Here is a 24,055-nt window from a genome sequence, read left to right as displayed (position 1 = left end):
TACAGCTGTGTCCCAAACCCAGCCCTCATCCTTCATCTTCCATCTAAGCAAGACTGCAGTGATATTAACCCTAACCATAACCTTAGCCCTACCCAACTGAAAACCATACTGATCCTCTCCACCTCTAGAAGAGCGCTGGGTACGAGCTCTGAGCTTTGCATGACACTAATACAATTTCCACTCTGAAGATTCCCATTTCCCTATTTGTTACGTATATCCTAGCCTTTTTTTTCCCCACTAATTAAATGAATTGGGTTTTTTACCTATGACAGACGGACAAAACCGCCCAAACCATTTGACAGAGTCAAGACTTTTACAACTTAAATAGAAACGGCACGTTTCCTATTTGAAGTGGAAATAGAAGCCTGTAGTTTGGGAATATGTGAAATTTTAAAGGAAAGGATAAGGAGGGAGCTGACAGCAGATGTGAAGCTGTAATTAAATTTAAAAATAAAACAATCTCGCTAAGGGGCAAGAGTGAAAGCATATGAAAAAACAAGTGTTGAAGGAGAAGAAGGAACTCAGTGCTCTGCTGTGTGTACAGTAATGGAACAAGAGTTTTGTTTGAGAAGTTCCTCTCTTTTTCTTCAAAGAAAGGTTTTCCTTAAGCTCTCTAGGTCTCTGTTCCAGCCTTCTCTGAACCTGCCACCTCAGTTTCCGATTCTAATACGTGAAAAGGAGACATATAAACAACATAATACAAACTGCTCAAAATCTTCACATGGGCCTCTGTAACAGTGGTGAGAGCGGCTCAGCTGCTCCAGTCCACGCTTTCATCTCATTATTGATTGCAATGTCCCCCCTGACTGTACTGAAGGGTAGGGGCGTTGCTCTTGCCTCAAGGCAGTTTGCATCTTGCAGAAAACTGTGCTGCCTTATGGGAACGTCCTTTGGGGCTCTGAATTGGAAAGGAGCCCTACACGAGGAGTCCAGTGCTGCAAACTGGATGCATATCCTGCCCTTGCACTGTAGGAGGAGGTCAGAAGAGTCTGGCTTGCTTTGCATGTGTACGTGGTGTCCAGGGTGTGTGAATTCATAGACCATCCTTGGGAAATGATGGTGCTGCACAGGACAGGCTCTGAGAGGGAGATTTTTTCTCATACTGTGCCGAGAATAGGAAAGTGAGTTTCCAAATTCAGACAGTCTTTATCTAGAGCATCATCATATCAACAGTTGGAATTTTATGGAATGCAGAGGCCTGACCTGAAATATCAGGACTGAGGGCTTCAAACTGATTTTGTACACGTCATCTGCAGCTCCTCATCAATAATCCCCAGTTATTATCACAAACAAGTGAATGGTTTCATTATCCTAAAACAAATAAAGCTTTAAACATACCTATATTTACACACAATGCTTTTCTGTGATAGATCTGTTAAGTGCTTAAAAGGAAGAATCAATACCATTTTGCAGATGGAGAAACTATGGCTAACACAGGGAAAGTAACTTGCCTGAGGCAACACAGAAGGTCAAAAGAAGAACAGAAAAGGAAATAAAATGCAGGTATTCCGGGTCCTCCCTCAGCCTGTTAACCAGCTGAACATTTTTATGCAGTCCAAATCCTGTTGCATGTAGCTGCTGCATTTAAAAGCAGAGAGGAAAGCTGACTAGATAATAAGCCAGGATGGTTTCACCGTGAAAGCCAAAGAAATCTCTAGGCACTGAATAAGCAGCTTCTTTCAAGTATACCACAAATGCACAACAGTTTCTTCCAGAAATTTTAGGAGATTGGCTACAACATGTATAAGGAATGGACTTTTTTAAAGTAAACGTGTAAAGACCAATTATATTTTTGCGTAATTCCAGTGATTACAACCTCTTAACATAACAGAAAAAACACTTTGTTGTTGTTGTTTGTTTGGTTTTTAATTTGACGACTTTGCTTCATGCCTGAAGGGGATAAGGTTTCTGGATTATATTCTGGTTTTACCTTGTAAAGTAGCTTGTAGCCTGGAGGTCTGAGTCCTGAGGACGGAGGTTATCATACACATACTTCAGATCCTGAATGCTGTTTAGCTCAGGCAATCCTGCATGCAGCATCTTAAAGTAAAGAAACATCATTAGTCCACTGTTCTGTTGAAAATAAACTTAAATGAAATGGGGCTAATTGAGAAAAGGAAGGTTTTGCACTGAAAGGTCGTCTTGTAAAGCACAAAGTTTTGCTGATCTGAAAAGTGGTTCTGATGCTAGAGCAATGTCTGGAATACTAAAGTGAATATATTGCATTGTAAACCTTCACACTGATGTACCAGAAAGAGGCCGAGGTCAAAATCATCAATCCGTTCTAGTTATTTATTTTCTCTTCGGATATCATAATCTCAATGTGTGCATTGCTAAGCTTCCTTCATAGCCTTCCAATGGTGATAAAGGGAAGGCGACCAAATTCTGCCACCTGAACAATAGTAACCACATTTCTGTTATGCTCACAGTGTTATCTTAGTCCTAATCAAATTAAACGCAACATCACCTTCTCATTTGTAACTACTGATTCCACCATCACTGCTTTGGAGTCCTCCTGCAAAGGGATTGTAGGTTCACTCCCTTTACACTTAGGGTAGGAGAAAGGTTCCTTTAGATGTTGATTCATAGCAGGACCCCTGATTTGTGCACTGAAAACTGCCCTCTGCAGAGGATATCATTCACCATAGATGGGGGACAGAGCTGTTCTAATTAGTTGGCCAAGTTAGGTTCAAAAGACAAATAATGCAAATATTCTCCTTGCAAAGTAACACGAGTAGGGTAGACAACTGAGTGGGTCCAATTGCCCATACAGCTCTCTCCAGGCATTCTAAAATGTCAACAATAAAAATAATTTTGACTCACTTCAAAACCTACTGATTTTTCTCAACAATCACAGCAAGCTGAGAGTGATGCTTTGTGTGTAATGGAGAAAAAAATCACTCCTTCACGTTGCTCAGAAAGAAATGCCTCTGAATTTGCAGTCACTGCTGTGCATTCTTCATTGATATTTATGTCTAGCTCAGACAGAAAGACCCATGAGTTTTGTGGATAACAGCAAAGAAGAAAGGAAGCACTGCTTTTATTTTAAGGTTTGGTTGAGAGATGAATAGAGTAAGGGGAAAAGAAATGGGGGGGGGGTATTTTCTTTATTCCTTCAAACCTTCTCAATATTTTTAGGTCAAGTTGCGATATTTTATATATTTTCTTATTGGCATTATGATGAAAATGTTGCTTCATATCTGACCCAATCTATTCTACCACTGGACAGGTAGATTGCTGTCTCACAGAGTTCTGGCTAGCAAGGAGCAGGGAGCAGAGAGGCAGAAAGCTCAATGACAGAAATTTAAGTGAGTTGAGAGAAGGGACAATAACAACATTCAGCACTTAAGGACACACCATGCTATTAATCTGCATGCCTCCAACGCCTTTATAAAAGATTATAACGCCTCCTGTCCCTTTAAAAAAAAAAAAAAATACAGCTGTTGCATAGACAAATTAAGCTTCTTGCCCTGCATTAGAAAAGGGAACAATGCCAGATAAGAACATAAGCTGAATGATCTGTAGTGCAACTGAAAAATAGGATTTTTTTAGGTTCTCTGCATTTCAGAAGGTAGAAAACCATTTGCTGAGACATCAACAGAGTCTTTAGCTGGGCAGTACCTACACAGTGCTTTGCTGGCTGCAAGGGGGTCCTAGAGGCTTATTATACCACTTCATCTCTCTTACTCCATATAGCATGTGTTTCGTGTTTCCAGTCCCCTGATGGAGGAGGCTTCTGGACACTGTGGCTAGTGATACTAGATGCTAATTAGACAAGACATGTTCGGAAAACAACTACAGGTCACCTAGGGCAACCCACATGTCACTAGATGCCTAAGTTTCAGTGCCTGTATTGTTCCTATCGTTTGGCCACACGTTTTGACCCACCACACTTGGTTATCCCAGGCCTTCTGACTCACTGAGTGGAGCTGCCTACACTCTCCTTGGGCCTGGATTCAGAGCAGGTGTGTGAAGCTCAGCCCACCATCCCATGAAAAATGAACAGTCCCGACATGTACCCCCAAAACGGAGGTGTTTCCTGATCTTCTTTTCCCAAATGGTGTTTCCGAGTTGTAGAAGGGTGAAATGACTTGCATGAGGACACAGGATTCTTGAGTCTTAGAACTGGTCTCTCTGGGTACTGTCTCCTGTTTTACACTCTTAGCTCAACCTGTTTCTTGTCACAACAGAGGCAAGTAGATCAATTACTTGCTGTCTATTGTCACCTCTAGGACCCTTTTAATAATTTTCTACGTGAAAAATCTTTATAACAGTAATGGATCTTGCATTTTTTTAAACTAGTCAAAAGGGTTTTGTGTCCTGTGATCACCTTCTTTTATAATAGTTCCCATCAATTCTTTAATGAGAGCAAAGCTGATGAACTACAAGCATTTACACAGCTGAACACTGCCAGCAGACTCTTGGGTCTCCTACAGATGTTTCTGCTTTTGAAAGTGATGGAAACTTCATGGATTATTTCTTACTCCAAGCAGCAAATGTCAGTACAGTTCTAGAAACATGCTGCTCACCACCAAGAAAAAGCATTAAGTCCCAAACTGGGCCAAAACCCCTAAATTGTTGTTCGTAATCATGGTTTGTTAGAAACCACTAACAGTTGTTGACCATCTAGAGCAGTTTACCACTCCTGTGAAGGACTGTACTTTTTGGAATTTTTAACTGTGGTATATAAATAGCAACTCAGAAAACAGAATGTGGGAGGGGAAGGAAAGATTAATGATGCAGATTTCCAGATATCGAGATAAATCTTAGACTGTCATTGATACAAATAAGCAGTGACTAGTTTATCTTGCCCCTTCGTGATAACAGCTGATATTCTGCATGGAGACGAATGCAAAGTGGAACTTCTTCACAGCCTATTTATTTTTCTAGAAATGACCCATGTAACTAAAACATTTTGATACTCAACAGTTTCCAACCAGCACCTCATTTCAAGTGCAGAACCAGACTCGCTCTTCCAAACATCACTGGCAAAAACAAGGCACGCACAAGCTTGTCTTGTTTGTTTAATTTCCTTTTGATGTGAAGTGCTCATTGATGGGGTGTGAGTATGCTGCCAGTTATTTTTCAATTATGAAATGCAACACAATGGACTGAACTGCAGCCCATTGACAAACATTAAAACGTATCCGAGAGCTGACTTTTAGCTCAGCACTATTACCTCTCTGTAAAGATCAGCAGAAACAAAAGAAGATGCAGCATGTCCTGAATATAGACAAACCTGAGCAATATCCAGGCAGAGATAGCTAGTTATTTCAGAGCTCCTGCCGGGAACATTTTCCTAACGCTCTCTCTCTATTATCCCAGCGCAGTCTAACATCATTATCTCTGCTGATTACAGAAAAAGGGACTGCACTGGGGACAAGGAGGTAGGCAGAAGATGTAGCTATATTAGAAGCATGCAGTTTTAGGCAACCTGTTCAGAAATGCACAAATTACTGCTGTGGATGAAGGAGCATGGGTGCTCCTGAATTTTCCAGAGGCTCTTTAACTTAAGACACTATCTCCTCCAACTGCACTCTGCACTGCTTTCAGCCAATATGGTTATAACGTACTTGAGCAAAATTATGCTTTATGACAAGAATGCCGTTTTGCTGCCCCTTTGTGACTACTTAGAAGCAGGGTTAAGACATCTGGGACAATCCTTCGTGCTTCATATTGGCAAATCACAAAATGTACGACTGCATGAGAATCCATGGACAAGACAGAAACAAGATAAGCAAATTCTTGCCGTTTCTCTTACAAATTCTACTTACAAATATCTAAAGGGTGGGTTGAAGGAGGATGGAGCCAGACTCTTCTTGGTGGTTCCCAGAGACAGGACGAGGGGCAATGGGCACAAGCTGGAACATAGGAAGTTCTGTTCCAACACACGAAAAAACTTCTTTACAGTTAGGGTGACAGAGCACTGGCACAGGCTGCCCAGGGAGGCTGTGGAGTCCCCTTCTCTGGAGATTTTCAAAACCTGCCTGGATGCAGTCCTGAGTAATGTGCTCTGGGCAATCCTGCTTTAGCAGGGGAGTTGGACTAGATGACCTCTAGAGGTCTCTTCCAACTCTGAAAATTCTGTGATTCTCCCCTCCCCATTGCAGAAGTTGGAGATGACAGAGCAGTATTTACAGAGCAACTTCTTGGCTGTACCCCTAACTCAGCAGGGGTTCTGCTTATAAGGTTGTGTAGATTTTTTTCATGTGCAGACTAGTCACCTAGGTTGCGCACAGGGCCCTGGACATAAGTTTCAGATTAATATCTTAGCCAAGCAACTTAGCAAATATTAGTTAATTTAATATTCTTATTCTATGTGTGAAGGGAGAAGAATCATTAATCTTTCACACATAAGTAAACGGAGGCATAAAGCAGTTACGGAATCTGCCACAGCACATGAATTGGTAGCAATGCTTAAGGGATGAAAACTCCTAGAGGTCTTCAAATCCTACTCAAAAGGATTTTCAAAGCTGTGTTAATATGGGCAGTGTTCTTTCTTTCCTGCATTTGCCATTCTAAGAACGGAGTGTGGAAATGTGCAAAAAAACACTCTAATGAAATCATTGTTAGCTGCAGAGCTGCTAGGTACTGCCACATCACACACTCTGTGAAATATTTAGTTTACTTTCTCTTGTGTAACCATGAATGGGATCAGTAAATGATTGCTTGAAGACCTAGAGAAAAAGGGCTGAGTGAAATTCCTGTGAAACTTGTACCCAGCTTCTTTTGCCGTTTTCTGCCATTTTGTAACAAAGAATACATTAGAGAAGATTAAAAAAAAACCAAAAACCAAGCAACCTAGCTTTTCTTTTCTCAGAAATTTGTACTGAAATTGCATAGTTTTTTTGCACAGGAAGCACCAGCGCTAACATTTCTAGCAGAGCAGCTGATACCTCTTCAAATCACAGTGCTACTGGAGGCAGTAGAGAAGTGGTAAAAGGGAAGAAGACACCAGAGGAAATTGATTTTTGGTTTCATCCTCAAACTTCTTACCATCTCCAGCAGGTTCAAGAGTAACTGGCTGTGTTTCCTGACTATATTATAAGCTCGACAACAAAGCTCCACAAACTCTTGAAAACGCTGTGGATTTTTTCCACCTTCTGTGATGAAATACTCCATCTCTGATGTGAAGATGAAGGGAGCTCGGTCCCTTGAAAAGAGAACAATTAGATGAGAAATTTCACCGAAAATAGCAAATCACACAAGACAGTTAATATTTGTAATTCATTATTCACATTTGTTTCTCCAGTATTACCTGCCTCATTATTTCACCTCTCCCTTCCACAATGCGGACAGCTCTATCGATCTGCCTGGTGTCACTGACTAATTGGGGCAGAGACAGGTCTCACAGCAAGAGCTTCCTAGTGTGAAAGCCAACAACTAAACAAGTTTAGAGCTTACATGTTTTCTTCTGGATCTTCTTTGCTTTTCTTTGTAAGCTCTCATTGCTTTAATTCCTTGACTCCAGCCTGAAAGCGAATCTGGAAACAAGTTGTCTCCTGGTATTGAAATATTTAAAAGTTGTTCTCAAAGAGGATGGGATATGAATATAAACTCCCTACCAGGCAAGAAGTGAATTTAAGAAAAAAACCTACAACTCCACAATCCAACAACAACAAGAAAATACAACATATGATGCTATCATTAAATACACACCATTCTAAAGGGAGGATTCTGACCCAAGTTACAACAGAGTAAACCCAAATACATTGTCTTGTTTTCTGTACAGTTACGCTGTATTCATCCTAGAGTAAATGAGGGGCAGAATCTGACACCATGTCTTGCCTTTTTTTCTTATCACTGGCATAGTTTGTGGCTGTGGCATGCTATTGCAGAAGAAAACAGATTAGTGAGGCTTCTGCTAACAATCCTAGCACTTGATAGTTTCAGAAAGGCCTGATATACTGCACCCTTGCACAGGCAAAACTACTGCAGTCATTTACTCATCACAACTGTGTATACAGAGGTATGTAAACAGACTAAAGGGCTACACTCCGAGAAAATATACACAGCCTGTTAACCTTTAATTCAAAATGAACTTAAGTAAACTAAATATTGTTGGGAAGGTGAATGCAGAAAGAAATTTGAGGATCTCTTTCCTGCTTAAACCTCAAAGGTGGGCTGAGTCTGAACCCACTCTGTTGCTGATTCATTCCTAAAAGAGACAGAGAAGCTTTACTAGGACTTTTCTTCATTTTCCTATAAAAATGCCTGCCTTCTATTATCACAGAAAGAAAGTCAAGCTGCTGTGTTTCTTTTCTGCATTTACATTTTTGGGCTAAAATATTGCAAGTCAAAACTACTGCTGTAAATATCCCATATAAAGTATTATGTTCAAAACTCATATTTGATTTCTGATGTCCAACTTCATCAAGAGACACAATTACACTAGGAAAACAGCACCATTTCTGAGCTAGTCCAAGTCTCCCACATTAAGCTACTTGAGCTGAAAACAGATAGTGCAATCAGAAATTACTTTACTGGAAGAAGTATGGTGTTTAACGTTGTTGGGTTGGGCTGTGGGCCAACTTCCATATAATGCAATGAGTGCAATATTAGTCAATTCTCTTGCTGGTGTTGCTAAAGGATCCATTTAAACATATAACTGATATTTTAGTATTTATATTATTTATAGATTAATTTTACTTGTAAGATGATTTTAAGCAGCTTTACAAGGCTCCTAAATTTCTCAGTATCGCTTAAGGCTCTCTTCTGAGGTGGAGGGCCTATCCTCCCTTATTAACCTGTAAAATACAATGCAGAAATTTGCTTTCCCTGGTTTTGTTCAAGGTCTTGTGATATCAGAGCCTCTCCCACAAGGTACTGCCTGCAATCAGTCAGATGCTGAAGCTCCATTCTTGCACGTGTCTAAGTAAGCCAAATGTGCATAAAGAGAACACTTAGCAATCGGAATTACAAAAACACATAAAAGCAACTTAGTACAGGAGACAAGTCCCACTAGAAGGAACACCACAGTCATTTCTCACGGTAATATTAAAAAAAAAAGTTTCAGTGGGAGGAGATGCTTACTCACTGAAGAGTACATAAAGGATTCTGAAAAACCAATTGACAGGGCTGAATGTCTGCATATAGATGCAAAATGTTCCTTTCCGCTTTCACAAACTCCTTTGGAATATAAAAACATAGAAGGGGATAATCTAAAATTACTCCAGCAAAATTACAAACAGCCAAGTCAAGTCACCGTCCACCATACATGGGAAAATTTTCATCAGCAAACAATAGAGGATGTTTTAGCCTACATAAGAAAAAAAAGCAGCACATGCCCTGGTGTTGCATGAGCATTCCAATTTATCCCTCGCACGCACACACACATGTGTAAATAAACCTTACCCCAGTGCACAGCCTATATTTCTGTATTTAAACCATTCCATCTCTAACTGACAGCCTTCTCTGTTGCACATAGCTAAGATCATATTACACAATGGCATTTATTCAGAAGATATGCAATACATCCTAAGACCTTGTAATAACAACTGAGAAAGACATCACTCATTTGGACATAACTCTGTTACATAGCTTGCTCGTATGAAGTCATCTAAAAGATATAAACATGAAATACTTTTTACCCCCAAATATACCCTCAAGCTAAGCGCTATAATACTTTACATCCATAGTGTGTTCAAAGACCAATTACTGTGTTACAGCCAATGAGACAAGAGCTTCTTGGCCTAAAATCTGTATTTATTACAACTTGCTGCTTCCACCAAATTAATGAAATAACTGGCATCAGTTTAACAAAACTGGTATGATGAAAATGCTTCCAAGTAAAAACCTTTTACCACATCTCTGTAGAAGACCAAAAGCCTTTTTTTCTTTATGGTGTGCTAAAGAAATACAGAATTGCAGCATTCTTGATTGACCTCTACTGTATATTGGTAATGTCGGGTACCATAATTTCTAGAAAAAAAAAAAGCCTCATTGAGAGAACTGGTGAAGTTTGAGACAGACCAAAGATGTACAACCAATAAGCCTTCCAAAATCATTAAAGCTTATCACAGCTTGTTCACTCCTTCTATTTTTTTTCCCCCCTCACCCCTCTCTTCCCCCACTAAAGCCCTAGATAAGATTAATGAGCCCTTTGTTTTTATAACAGAAATCTGTCAAAAAGGTAATACCCCTGTTTATGACAGAATTCCTTTGCAGACCTGGACCTTAAAGACTTATATTTTACTATGGCTGTGACAAAAGAGTTTACTCAAGCCATTCAGTGAGAAGTAAGGCTAGTTTTATGGTGTTTTATTCTTTTTTTCTTGTGTACTGCTTTTAGAGATTTAAGATTTTCATGGGAATGTGTTTTGCAGTTCCTCTAGAGATTAAGAATGTTTGGATGATATGTCATGAGAGGGAAGAAAGAAAGGAAACCTCAAGCAACTGAAGAGATCATCATGCAAAAACAAACTTGGTCTGGGGTGATGGGAAAATTTACTGGGACTTCACTGTAGGCTAGAAATATGTTGCATTTCTAGAAGACCAGTAAGATCATCAGGATTTGTTATGAAACAGCAGATGTAAACAGATCAACAAAGCTTGTAAGGTTGAAAATGGGTTTAGTTTTTACTACTATGAATCTCACGGTACAGAACATTTAAAAATGATACATCGATTTCCTTTTATATTAAGCAGCAAAAGCGTATGAGATAATCAACAACAAATGACCTTTACTCTGATCCAATCTAAACTTCCTAATAGGGTAGCTATGGAAAAGTTCAAGTCACACCCAGTAATATGACAAGATCAAAACAGATGTAGTCCAAGTTGTCATATGGACATAGGAGACAGTGCTTGAGAAACCATACAGAACTGTTTGCGATTTAAAAATCAGCTGCTCATCAGCATACGCCCCCATATACTTCCTGACTGCTTTAAAACCATTTTGGTTGAGTCGAGAGTGACTGATAGTATTCAGCATGACTACATGGAATTTAGATGTATCCAGTAAAATAGCAAAAGCTTTTAGGGAGTGTTTGAATGCTGACACCCTTAGCTCTGCAGCAAAAACCAAATGCTTACTGAAGAACACACAATAATAAATGAACATGAGTACTTATTTCTCTCAGCCAAGTGAAAATTCCTAATCATAGTAATCATATTTATTTGTAGATGCAAAAAAAATCATGAGCCAGTGTATTCCTTTCAGATATTAAAGAACGACTCAGTGAAAAACTGCACAATACAATTCATCTCAAGCAAGCACATAGAGTCATAAAAAACTACGTTTGGAAAGGGAACTACAAGAGACGCTTCACCTTTCTGCTTACCAGGACAAGATTGACCATAAACATGCTTCTGAGATGATTATTTAGCCTATTCTCAAAGATTTTAGCGACAGAGTTCTTCTTCAACCTATCAAATTTCTGTTTCCGTATTTCTCCTCAGTGAGGTTTTTTTCCTTAATGCCTAATCTAACCTTGCTGTGCTTTCTTCCTATTATTTCTGGTTCTTTCCTAAGGGAACATGAAGATGCTGTCTTCTTTACAGCAGCCCCTAATGTATTTGCTGACTGTTATGTCTTTCCTCAATCTTCTGTAGACAACTGTTTCAAGCTTTTCTCGTAAGTCTTGTTTTCCAGATGTCTGATAATTTTAATTGCTTTTCTCTGGACTCCTTGTAATTTCTCGACTCCTTAACCACAACTTTCTAAAAGTAAAACGTTGACAATATTCCAGCTGAAGTTTAACCAGTGTCACGTGAAGCAAAAGCTTTACTTCACATTTCATGCTTTCCAATTCAATATTCTATCATCAACTCATATTCAACTTGTCTGTAGTATAACTCTCACATCCTTCTCTGAAAAACTACCTATCACTGCTAATCCCAACTCTCACCACAGTCAAAAACTCTTACAATAGGCCCCTACTAAAAAATGAACAAACATATTCTCTATCCCATCATACTGGTTACTAATGAAAATACTGAAGGATGTCAGTCCCATCACAAATCTTATGGTATGCCATATGGTGTATCCTTCCACCTTGATACTGAAACACAGGTAAGTACTTTCCACGAACGGTTGTTAAAGCAGTTCTGCACTGTAACAATTTTATCTAGGCAGTGCCTTCTTAACTTATGATGATATTTGTGAAAGTTACACAAACTCTACTAAGGCTACATTAACTTACACCAAGTTATATGGTATCTATTCTTTCTTCTCTATTTCACAAAATGATCCTCTCCTGGAAAAAAATAACCACTCAAGAAAGGTGAATGCTCCAGCAGAACTCTACAGAGATTATTATTCTTCTGATCACTGTTACAGAAGATGACAGTCTCTTCAGCAAGCACAGAAGCTAAATGATGTAAATGTATTTTAAGTGACCTCATAACATAGTGGTAGTTCTGAGCTTTGTATAAAATAGAAATACTTCACTTGCTGGACTTAACAGCAGTTTTCCCTTTGACTTCAATGACAGTTGCTACGACTTGCATTTTCACTGGCTTGTATTGCAAGTCTATGCTCAGATTTGTTTAAAAAACTTTTCTGTTTTCTGTCTCTTTTAGTGAAGAAATCTTGCTAACAGTTCCATAGATACATGCCTGCTCCTGAAAGTGTAAACAGCCTCTTGCTGAGACTTTATTCCTCAAATCATCCAGACCTGACGTATATCCATCCACGTCCAAATAAAACGACAGTTTAAATTTCAAGTGCCAAATAGTAATTACAATGCTATAAAAAGGAATAGAAGTGAATTACCAAATTTGAAACAGCTTTCTAAAAAAAACAGAATTTATTTATCCTGAGGGATTTACTCTCAATTGTATTTTTAATAGCTTTTATTTCCAGTAACAGACAGATGGAGAGTTGCTTGCCCAAACAGGGAACTCGTGATTAAGCTTCAAGGAAAAAAGGACATATATAGGAAGTGGAAGTAAGGACTGGCTACAAAGCAGAAATATAGAAATTCTGCCTGGGCACGCAGAAACGGTGTTAGGTAAGCCAAAACTCAACTAGAGTTAAAACTGGTGTTGGACATGAAGCGCAACAAGAAGTTTCTGCTGATACAACATTAGTAAAGGGATGAAAAAAGAAAATGTGCACCTGCTGCTGGTTGGTGATTTAGTGACATGGGAGCACAGAAAAGGCTAAGGTAACTCATTGCCTCCTTTGCCTCACTCTTCACTGACAAGGACCCCCAGGTGGTGGGCAGCAAGCTCAGCATGAGCCAATGGTGGGCCAAATATGAGCCCTGGATGTAAAACTGGAGTAATTTCAGCAAAGGGTCACCAACATGTTTGAGGGCTAGAGTACTTGCCTATAAGGAGAGGCTGAGGAAGGTGGGCTTGTTAATCCAGGAGACGAGAAGGCCTGCCTTCAGGAGACCAAACAGCAATCTTCCAGTATCTATAAGAGGTTATGAAACAGATGGATCCAGCTAAGAACAAGAGAGGAAACTGAAACAGATGAGTTTCTCACCATAAGGAAAAACTCCTTCACTATGAGGATAATTAAATATTGAAACCGGTTGCCTGGAGAGGTTATCCTGGGAGGTTTTCAAGATTCAACTGGACATAGCCTTGGGTAAACTGGTCTAAATTTAGTGTTGATCTTATCCACTTAACACTTACACAGAAATAGTCCCGAATGCCCTGAGCATCCTTGGCTCAGGTAAACTATCTGGCCTGGACATTTAGTTTTTTGACCTACATTCTTCAACCAAATGACCAGAAGTCAAGTCTATACCAGATAACATGTTTTTTTACTCTATTTTCTGCCATTTCTGCTGCTGTTTGAGATATCTACTGCATAAAAAGTTTTCTAACTACAAATTTTAAATCTCATTTCCGATTACAGTTTTACCCATATTATTTTTACATTAACTTCTATCTTTAGAGGCAGAAACATCAAACTAGAAAGAATGTCCTGAATTCCTTAGGTAACTGTGGACAGTTCTTAAACCATTATAGTCTTATTTATTCATTAAGTTAGTTCTTCTTATGTACATATCAACTTTGCTATTATCTGTATTTTTCACTATCAGAGCCTTAATGTTAGCTTTAGCCAGTAAAATCACTGTGTTGGACATACCTGCTATTTTGATCAGTAGCAAAAGAAATATTTCACACATTGGACTGGCCTATTCGGAAAGATTTATCTGCTTCTGTCAGTAATTGAATTGGTTACATCGAGATTTAATCATGCTTAACGGATATGGTAGAAAACAAACTATAATCCTCTCCTAAGCTAAGGGCTCTGATTCATCATTCTGTTAACATCTAGTTTCCCAATGTAAACTGAGCCACAGTAACTATTTATTTGTGCCCCCTTGCCTGTGCAAAGTGCAAAGGAATGTGACTTAACTAAAACCCTTTTCATTGTGGGCCAATTGAAGTTAGTGAGTTTGTAAATTATGCAGATTTGACTACACCTTGTCCCATAGGGTTACTATGCTAAGTGACGGTATAGCTAACACAAGTGTTTACAACTGTTAGACATCGTTACAGTTCATAGTGTAGCCCTAGTATTTGCAGTATGTATTGCTACAGGGACTCATCTGGAACCTTACGTTCTAAGAAGAAAATTGGCAATAGACTCGTGATGGGAAAGCAGAAACTAGTTTGAGGCATCTCTTGATGGTTTTCACTACAGGTACATCGCCCCAGTCTCTGCTGCGATCACCAGTCATTCTGCAGTCTGACCACAGAATTTATTCACTTACATCACAGAATTTGTACAGTCAGCTGGCTGTATATTTTGGAAGAATCCAAAAATGATCCTTCCTGAAAAAAGATGTCCTCTGTTTTAAGAACATACATGTCTTCAATAGTTTCAAACGCTGTCCTGTTGCAAGCACTTGCATCTTATATTGACTGGTTAAAAAGCACTACTGTGTCCAGCTCAGGCACCTTCTGAGCTGAGTTAGGATCCCATATTCAGAGAGACACACATAAAGCAGCCTGCACTCAAGAGTCACCAGCAACCAGACCACCTAACAATGTTAAGGTAGATTTAAGTCCTTTATATACTTCACGTTCAATACCTATATTTGAAAGCGCTCAGTACAGCATTTCTGATGCCTTATACCATTTTCTAAGACTATCAAATTTTCCAGGTTTATTAGGAGTTTATTACTAACCCTATTGACAAACTTGAGAGTTAATTCACAAGGAGATTGGAGCAATTCCTCTTGTTAATAGAGATTGTTGGACAACTGCTTTTTGTGTTCTGACTCACCCTCAGTACTGAAAAAAAGATTTTAAAACTCAGGCCTAAAAGTTGCCTTAAAATAAATACAACCAATGGGCTTATATCCCATACCTACTGAATATTCAGCTAACAGGTCTTTTCAGTATGAGATGGCTATTTGGAAAACTCAGTAGTAGATTGCTGCAGGAGTTTTGTAAACCACCAGGCAAAATAGAGAAATAAACCTGTGATGAAGACGTTGAATTGCACAGAAATTCCTTAGGGCAGGGGATGAAAGCATACATGAATTAAGTATATCAGTATGTTTTCCAGTTAAGGATGAAGGACAAAGGCATAGCGTGCAGAACAAGCAGAAAAAGATACCAAGACCAAGCAACAGAGATTAATTTAAAAGTGCTTGATGTATACTTGACTGTGTGTGAGAGCAGCTCCCTCTGAATATAAACGTACACTTGACTGCGTGAGAACAGCTCCCCTGAACATAAAAAGGTAGATATAGAAAGCTTTTGGAGAAAGAGATGATAGAACAAAATGTTTCTGATGGGAGCAGGAAAGAGAAAATACATGTCTCTGTAAAGAGTTATACTTTGAAAAGGATAACAAATAAAATCATTCAATCAAAATGGGCGGTGAACGTGATGTATTTTCCCCTTTTATTTCTGTTTTATTGTTAAAATTCCTGAGTTTAGAGTCACATTCCACAAAAAATAATGGGGTGACTAACAGTAAGAGAAGGAGGGAAGGGGAGAGGGCAGGAAGAAATCTCTGAAGCAGGAAGTTAATAGGGAGTCACTTAACTAGTGCAGTAGATGTCCCAAAGCGGAGGGAATTCCATTGGTGACCCTGAAGGCATCGGTTAGTTTCTCTAGCCCAGATAATTGTTAACAAGAGTACATGATAACTCCTGCAAGAAAGCGGCTGTTCCTGAAGACAGGAAAGCAGTTTATGCCATGCTTGACTAGAATGAAAAGCCAAGAAGGATACTGAGAGTTGTGGCAGATGAGAACTGGGTTCCAGGGAACTCAATTCAGCAGAACAACAATGCACTTGGCTGAACAACACTGAATAGAGTCAAATCCGTACAAACACTGTATGGGAAAAACAGTGCCTCCCTTAACTGTCTGGGTACTTTGAAAAGGAGAACCAAAAAAATTAAGGATTCAAAGTGGACAGTGGACATAATTTACTCTGATTTCGAAAAGCTTTAGTTGAATGCCCTCCACAAGAAGCTGTTACTGAAAATGAATCTAACCAATGGTAAAGGGGAAACTACTATTGAGGCTCGATAATTAGAGAAAGCATCAAAACAGCAACAATAAACACCCACTCCTCAAGGCAGACAACGATAACAGAAGCATAGCTGAAACGCACAGCTGCAACTTGTGCTGCTCATATGTTCTCTCTTGACTTGTACTTTTGGTGTTTAATTTGGGATGATTAGAAACATCTGATTTTTAGAAGTGACGGACTTCTTGCCTCGTAAATTCAAGCCCCTTTAGGCCTTGTCACCTTGGAGGTGACGTTTCACCTTTAGGTCTTTGTGCATATTTCACCCTTCAGTCTTTATGCAAAGACTTATGTGTATAACTATCTTCAAACATATGTATAATCTTATTAAGATCATGGGGGCTATGAAGGTGCTTTAAGCCATGAAATTAAATCTTTCCAGGATTTCAGTCAGAGGTTTTTGGAGGGTGGCATACAGGAAGTGCTGATAGTGAATGGTGGCAAAGAATTAGGAGTTACCAGTTCACATAAACTAATAACTCCAGGCTGATCATGTCAGAAAAATAAATTTAAACTGCATAAAATAAATTAACAAATCAGTATACTGAAAAATCCTAATGAACTCTTTCATCACGTAATACAGGTTAGTCCAACAATTTTCATGCACAAATTTAGAAAATGAAAAGTGATTATGTTTGAAGCTTTTACTTTCAAGTTTTAGACTCTCCCTTTGACGAGTACCATAAATAGAATTTTGAAAAGGCAAAAAGAAAAAAGTAAAATGGGAAATTCTCAAATTACTATTTTCCCTCTTCCTTATTTTTAAGAAAAAGATGGAACACGTGTCAATACAATGTAGTCAAAGGATGTAGATACAACTTATTTTTCCCTGACTGTTTGCCAACCATTCTGCTTTAGAAAGAAATATGTGAAAAGAATGCATTTTTTTTTCAAATAAACACTTCCAGTGAGGCAGTTCCACTCATTTTAGGTTATTAACACTAAGAATGAAATGTGTTACTTCTAAAATAAAAAGAGGCCCTTCTATTTTTCTACATGCTCAGACTTTCTTAAGTGCTTTTCAGTATAGGAAGACACTGACATATGAAGAAAGTGTGGGAAACATAATTTTCCCATATTTTTGAAACTTCCTTAAAAAAAAATGGAATTTCCCAATGGAATAGTTAGGCTGCCTCTAGTAATTAACTTTGTAGAAGAAAACCAGCTTAGCTGATTTAACTTCTGGGAAAACCATGCCAAGACGCGGGATTAGTTTGGCAAGGAGACAAGAGGGTCTCTGTGATTCAGATCGGGGAAAAGAAAGACCAGTGAGTGTTGTAAATAATTAGGATGACTGGGTATTTTAAAAAAAAGAATGGACACCTAGCTTATCCGAAGGTGAATACACAGTGTGCCATGAGCTGGACTACTTCATAACTTGCCATCAGGTTTCAGACTGCACATCATTAACTGCAAAAAATATAGACAACAGCGCTGGAAGTGACTGGTAGTGGAGAGGATGAGACTGCTGAAGTTCGGATTAGTTCAGTCAGCACAGGATTTAAATAAATCTCTTATTGCTTAATTCACCAAAGAAGAAATGTTCAAAAGGATCTGGTCAGAACTGAAAAGAAGAAAACAAAAGCAAAGAAAGCATGGCAGGTACAACCATAAGCCAGACACCTTCTTCCGTACCACTTGATGACTGACCTAGTCCTGTATGATTACCTGGATAATATTACACCTATTTCAGTCAGAGTGGGTCTAAGATGATTGCCACAGAATGCTCAGTAGATAAAGAATAAGATGGTTATATGAAATTAAATGAGAAACATTTCTTCATACAGTTTGAAGTGCATCTGCAGAATTCACTGCTTTGGGGGAACGTAGGGTCAAATGTGGCAGCTGGACTAGAGAATGAAAGGAGTATTTTATTACCACTAACAAAATGTGTCATCCAGTATGATTTTAAAAAAAAAAAAATATCTCATGGTTCAGTAGGAAAGTTCTCTGTGGGACTTTGGGAATAATTCTTCTGCCAAGCTCTGTTGTTATGCTATTGGTTAGATACATCACATGTCTCCCTCCAACACTTCTGAAACAGTTCCTAGACTCAAGTAAAGACAGGTTATTAGTACTATTTAACATATTTGATGCACTGTGAAGGTACATGTGACTAGAAAAGACAGAAAGTTGCTGGTTCTTCTTCCCCCTGAAATCAGTAAGAGCTGAGCTACTGATTTGTGCCTTGGACTCAAAACTGAGCAGATTTATTGGACATCATTTAAAGATGAGAGCAGGAATTAGAAAAGTTAACTAATCCCTTGTTGGAGTGTTATACAATCATGAATGCAAAAGCGAGCGTGACTGCATGAATCGTATCAGCTTCAAAGGGTTCTCTGAAAACTCATATTGGATTTGATAGAAAGAACTGCAGCCCATGCATGACAGCGTGCGATTCTCAAAGCAGCCATGTATGCCTTTCACTTTATTTACATCAGAAGAAATGCTCCATATGCAGACTACTGGAGGGGACCTATCCTCATGAAACTTTGTGAGGAATAATGACAAAAAGCACTTCCCAAGAACAGAAAATGGACAGCTGTGGCAAGCAAGTTATCTGTCTACATTCTGAAAGGAATTACTATTTTAAACAGTTTAGACAGGGACTTCTTTTCTATAAGCTCTCATTCATTTGCATCAATTCTCTTTAAAAAAACAAAGTTTGTGTGATGTGTGTAAAGATCAGTTGCATGTATAGGGATATGTATCAGATACTTTTCATTCTTTAAAGCCACCTATAGAACTTCACAAGTATGTGTATAGCATCTATTGCACAAAGCCCTAACAGTCAGCACTAATAATTCTAAAGATTTGAAAGCGTTGTGCTGCTGTTTTATCAATATTATTCCAGGAGTATGACATTACTGGGGGTGCAAAGAACTCAAATAAAAATCCAATAAGAACTCAAATAGAAATCTAATATAAAGAGCTGTTACAGAATCCAGAGGTTAAGCCTGTTTCAGGACTTGCCTTGTGGGAATGAGTAGATACAAATGGCACTGAGGGTTTCAAATTTTGAGAGCCCCTGAAATTTATGGGATGTAGAAATGTGATATCCCTGTGTTCCTGCATTACAAATAATATGTTACATTTCATGAAGGTGTGTGAAGCTCATACGAACTACTGTCATCAATATTACATCTACTTAGTTGTGTGTAGCTATGAGTAAGACAACCATTGTCCCGTAATGTTCACAACCTACTGTTAAGTGTGAGTCTTAGTTTTACTAAAGAAGCATGAGGGCACTCCATGAATGGAGGTCCTAAAATGTATTATTTTATAGTTTGAAAGCAGTACACTGCATGAAGAAACAGTAAAAAATGGCTGCTGTTTATGGAGGTGACTATATTTCAAGTAATTTTCTTAGACTTTATGAGAAGGTGTAGTATGACTGAGTTGTAAAACAGAAAAATTAACATCTATTTTTCTATTTAAATTTAGTTGTTGTTGCTCCCCCTATATTTGCTTCATCCTGTCATTCAAACTAGGTAATTCTTTGCTCGTGTAAAACTACTGCTTAAGGAAATTCCTGTTAGGCTCCAAAAGGAGGTTTGCTGGAGTGAGGGATGCAGCACTTGACTCAGAGTGTGCATAAGTATCTATTTTTATTACTCTGGTCTGCTTTATTCTTTCCACAGCAAATAAGTAGGATTAAGGGAGCATATCTTGAATGATTGACGATAATTCTGAGCACTGCAACTAAATCTTTTGACTGCCTGGCTTAGAAGTACTTATTACCCCATCAGCTTCCCTTATGTCAATACTCCCACGCTGTTATTTCTGTCTAACACATTGAGGTAGTCTAGAATAGTCAAAGGCCATCTTAAAAAAAAAAAAAAAAAGAAAAAAGAAAAAAAGGGAAAGGAACAATTAGCTCAAACTTAATTCTGTGACTAGTTCTGGAAATTATTAGGAAACATGTAGGAAAGACACACCACCCCACACACACCTCACCTTGACAATATTAGGGATCATTTATCCATTCTCTACTCTGCTATAACAGCGTCTTTGTGTTTTGCACATAGTGCCATTATCCTATCTATTATTATTCCATTCCAATTCATTCCTTTGTCATACGTTCACATTAGGAACTAGAATGCATGATCACACTATTTTATTTATCTTTATCATGGGATAGTTACACTACAGGCAGATACAAACACAGAAAAATCAGTCTTGTTTAGGTAAAATCAGACATTTGCAAAATAATCCCTGAGCTCAATGTGGTTAGACGTAAAACTTCAAAACATAATGCAAATATTTGCAATTTTAGCCACAGAGGCATAACGTAATTATTCTCCATGCCTATTTGGAAAACTTTGGTTTCTTCTCTGAATATGAGAAGAAAGTGGTCAATTAGATACATTTATGGTTTTGGATCTGCTATAGGAATGCTCCTCTGTTAGAAAAAAACAATGGACATCAGAATTCTTTTGGCATGGGCCAGTTTACTGTTCTAGTCACTACTGAAGTGCATCATTCAAATCTCTGACGAACAAGGATTTAGATATTTTTTTTTTTTTAGACTGAAAGGGGATCTCCAACATCTCATTTTAATTCCTTTCCCAGTCATTTCTATTTTTTTTACAGGTTTTTTAACGATGAAAACACCTTGCTTTGGAAAATTCAGAAAGGAAAAAAGCATGATCTCATTTCTAGTTTTCACATGGGTGTTGATAAGACTGTGAAATTTCAGAACGCTGCTTTAAAGTTTAATATTTGTGTTACTATAGATACTAACCTTCTTATGCTTCCAAATGTCTGTGCATGACCTAAAAATCTTCCAAAATCTATATGGAACATGTGTCCAGCATTTGTCAGCATTATGTTGTCACTGTGTCGATCACAGACTCCCAGAATGAAGGTAACAACACACCAGCCAGCGCAGGAATAAAAGAAATTCCTTATTGCCTAGTTAGTAAAACAAAAGCACTTACTGGACATATACAGAGACGTATTTGTTTGTGATGCTAACAAGAAAACAAAAAATTGTAGTTATACAAATGCTATGGATGTTGCTAAAATTTTAATAGACAGTTGTTTTTGTTGGTACTCAAACAAGTAACACACAAATTTCAGAGTTACAACACAACAACAATTTTATGCATGCTATTTTCACCTTGTGTTTTATGGATACTTGGAATTCTATGGAAAATTTCTAAGGTGAAACGTACCTAACCTTCTTGTCAGGAAGCTGACATTTGCTGTTCAATAGCCTGCACGTATATTGTAAAAACAATTGTTTGGGAATCAGTTGGATATCCACAAATTTAACAATTTGCTTTATAAAGAAAGTTACTTTACATCCATTGTACTGTTCTATACCTATACAGATCCTTTTTCTCCAGAACTCAATTGCCTTTCTCAAATCGTAATTAATCAAGTCTCACAATACTCCAGCCCAAAGAATTAAACCCCATTTTACAGAAATGAACTGAAACAAAGGAAGGCTAAATTGCTTCCTGCTCATAGCATCTGTGAATCTGAACAGACTACGTGATCAAACCTAGTGTTGTACAGAGAGACCCAAGAGAGCGATTAAACCAAAAACCAGACTAGCGGTTGTGTTTAATATAACCTACCCCTCTGATGCTCTTTTACGTGGTGGAGGTGTGTACTTTCACAGTTTGTCTGCTTTCTGTAAGTAGACTGGCTCATTCAGATATGTCTCATGAATCTCTTTACAATATTACATTGTGGCATTGCTCTTTGCCAAAAATGTGCCCACAGCAGATGTAGGAAAATGTACAAGCTAATGATCTGCTCACCAGGCACTCATAGGTGGATGCCAAGTTTTCTGCTAACTTCAGCGGAAGTGTTTAACAACTGTGACTTCACCTAGTAGAAGAATCTACCCAACCTCTTTCACAACACACATATTAAGTGTCCTCTCTCAGAGGAGAGTTATTCCTGATTCAAATGATGATCTATCTTCTACCCCAAAGCATAAGGAGTCGCTTTTGTCTTTTTTTAATCTTACCTACTACAGTTTAAGAACTGAAAATGCAGTTCTCATTCAGAAGTCTTAATCTCCCATGAGTCTAAATCACAATATAATTAATTTATATAGAAACCCAAACAATCCTAATTTGCGATTGTTACGGTTTTGAACAAAACCTACATTAGTCAAGGTAAGCCATTATTTAGGCATTCAGGATTTCCCTGTAGATACAGGGTGTTGCCTGCAATGGCCGACACAGATGACAGCACTGTGGACGACTTGGGCCACAGCACAAGAGTTGGCTGAATTTCATGTCTAACTGTACTACTTACTCACTTTGATGACCTTGGATAATACACCTAAGCTTTCTGTGATTTTGTTCACCCAACTGTAAAATGAGGATATTAAAGCTTACTCTGCATTAGTTTTTTGAGCACCTTAGATACAGTATAGTATGAGTAAAAAATCATTAAGGAGTAAAAGAGAAAGGTTCATTCACCAGCCTGTCCAAGGTGAATGCACAGTAGTAATTTTATGTATGCCCTATGCAGTCAGATCCAACTGCATTTTATATACTTAAAAAATTGAAAGAAAATGGGTAGAAATTGGTTTCAGAATATTCCACATTAGTGGCAGTTTTTACAAACTGCAGCACCAGTACGAAATCAGGTTTTCAATCAATAGCTAATAGCATCTCACTTTTCAATTGAAATGTCAGCTGCACTTCTACCATAACACTGTAAACACATAGACTTATAAAAAAAAAAATCTATACAGATTGTTCCTGTTTAATTGAATCAAGATGATAATTAGGAATTCAAGTGCTCTTACTGAAAAAGTAGATAAACAAATACCTAGGAGTAATTACAAAATTACTAAAGTTTATGAAATATATTTATGCTATACATCTACTAATAAACTTTTACAAAAGTACATAATTTTCAAAGTGGCAAACACTCAAGGCTCCCCTTTAAATTTAAAATTTAGCTACTAATCTACTGTGAGCACAGAATGGGGTTTTAAAAATTGTCGCAGCACCGCAAACATTAAAAGATTTTTCATAGGCCTTAAAATGTGCTCAGCCAACAAAGAATGAATAGAAAGAGTTCCTTTCAAAGGGAAGCCTCTGCTTCTATAAATAAAATTTCCCATTTTTTGGCTCACGCATGATGCCTACTTTCATAAAAATCAGATGCATTACATAGATTCCCGCAATGGGATATGAAAAGCATGATCTTATGTATCATACGACTAGGTGGTTTTGATAAAACAGCTTTCCAAAACTATGGGTATTGACATGGTCATTTCCAAATACAGGAAATCCACCAAGACTTTTCATAGTTTATATAAAATAAAGTATTTAGAGCATTTTAATAAATGCTTTTGAGGTCAATAGTTAATTTCTACTTCAGCTCTTCATTTTACTACTGTATTTCAAAACGTCTCTGTGATGCATTTTTATAGAAAATGTATTACAATGCACCTCATCCAAGCTATATCTACTTAGAAAGAGAGTGGCATTTAAATCAATTCCCTGGCTTCTATGCCTGTGACTTGTTTGTCTTGAGTCTGAGTCATTTGTTTTTGCTGCTTACTGCCATTTGGTTTCTTTTTTCCCCATGGTAAAACATGAAATGTATAATAAACTTCTTACGATG

At 38.1% G+C, this 24,055-nt stretch overlaps 1 protein-coding gene across 1 annotated transcript in view; it reads right to left on the bottom strand.

Moving 5' to 3' along the window:
- Positions 1-24,055, bottom strand: part of PIK3C2G (phosphatidylinositol-4-phosphate 3-kinase, catalytic subunit type 2 gamma) — a 212,740-nt gene that overhangs the window by 52,042 nt on the left and 136,643 nt on the right. The window contains exons 28-30 of the mRNA XM_009879655.1: positions 21,198-21,367; positions 6,997-7,153; positions 1,931-2,040 (exon numbers count right to left, since the gene is read on the bottom strand). Of these exons, the coding sequence (XP_009877957.1) occupies positions 1,931-2,040; positions 6,997-7,153; positions 21,198-21,367 (437 nt within the window). The remainder of the gene's footprint in view (positions 1-1,930; positions 2,041-6,996; positions 7,154-21,197; positions 21,368-24,055) is intronic.

The sequence above is a fragment of the Charadrius vociferus genome, unplaced genomic scaffold, assembly GCF_000708025.1.
Source record: "Charadrius vociferus isolate BGI_N301 unplaced genomic scaffold, ASM70802v2 scaffold90, whole genome shotgun sequence".
Classification (NCBI taxonomy): Eukaryota; Metazoa; Chordata; class Aves; order Charadriiformes; family Charadriidae; genus Charadrius; species Charadrius vociferus.
The sequence above is the reverse complement of the archived record's forward strand: the minus strand, read 5'-3'. Positions and strand labels throughout refer to the sequence as shown.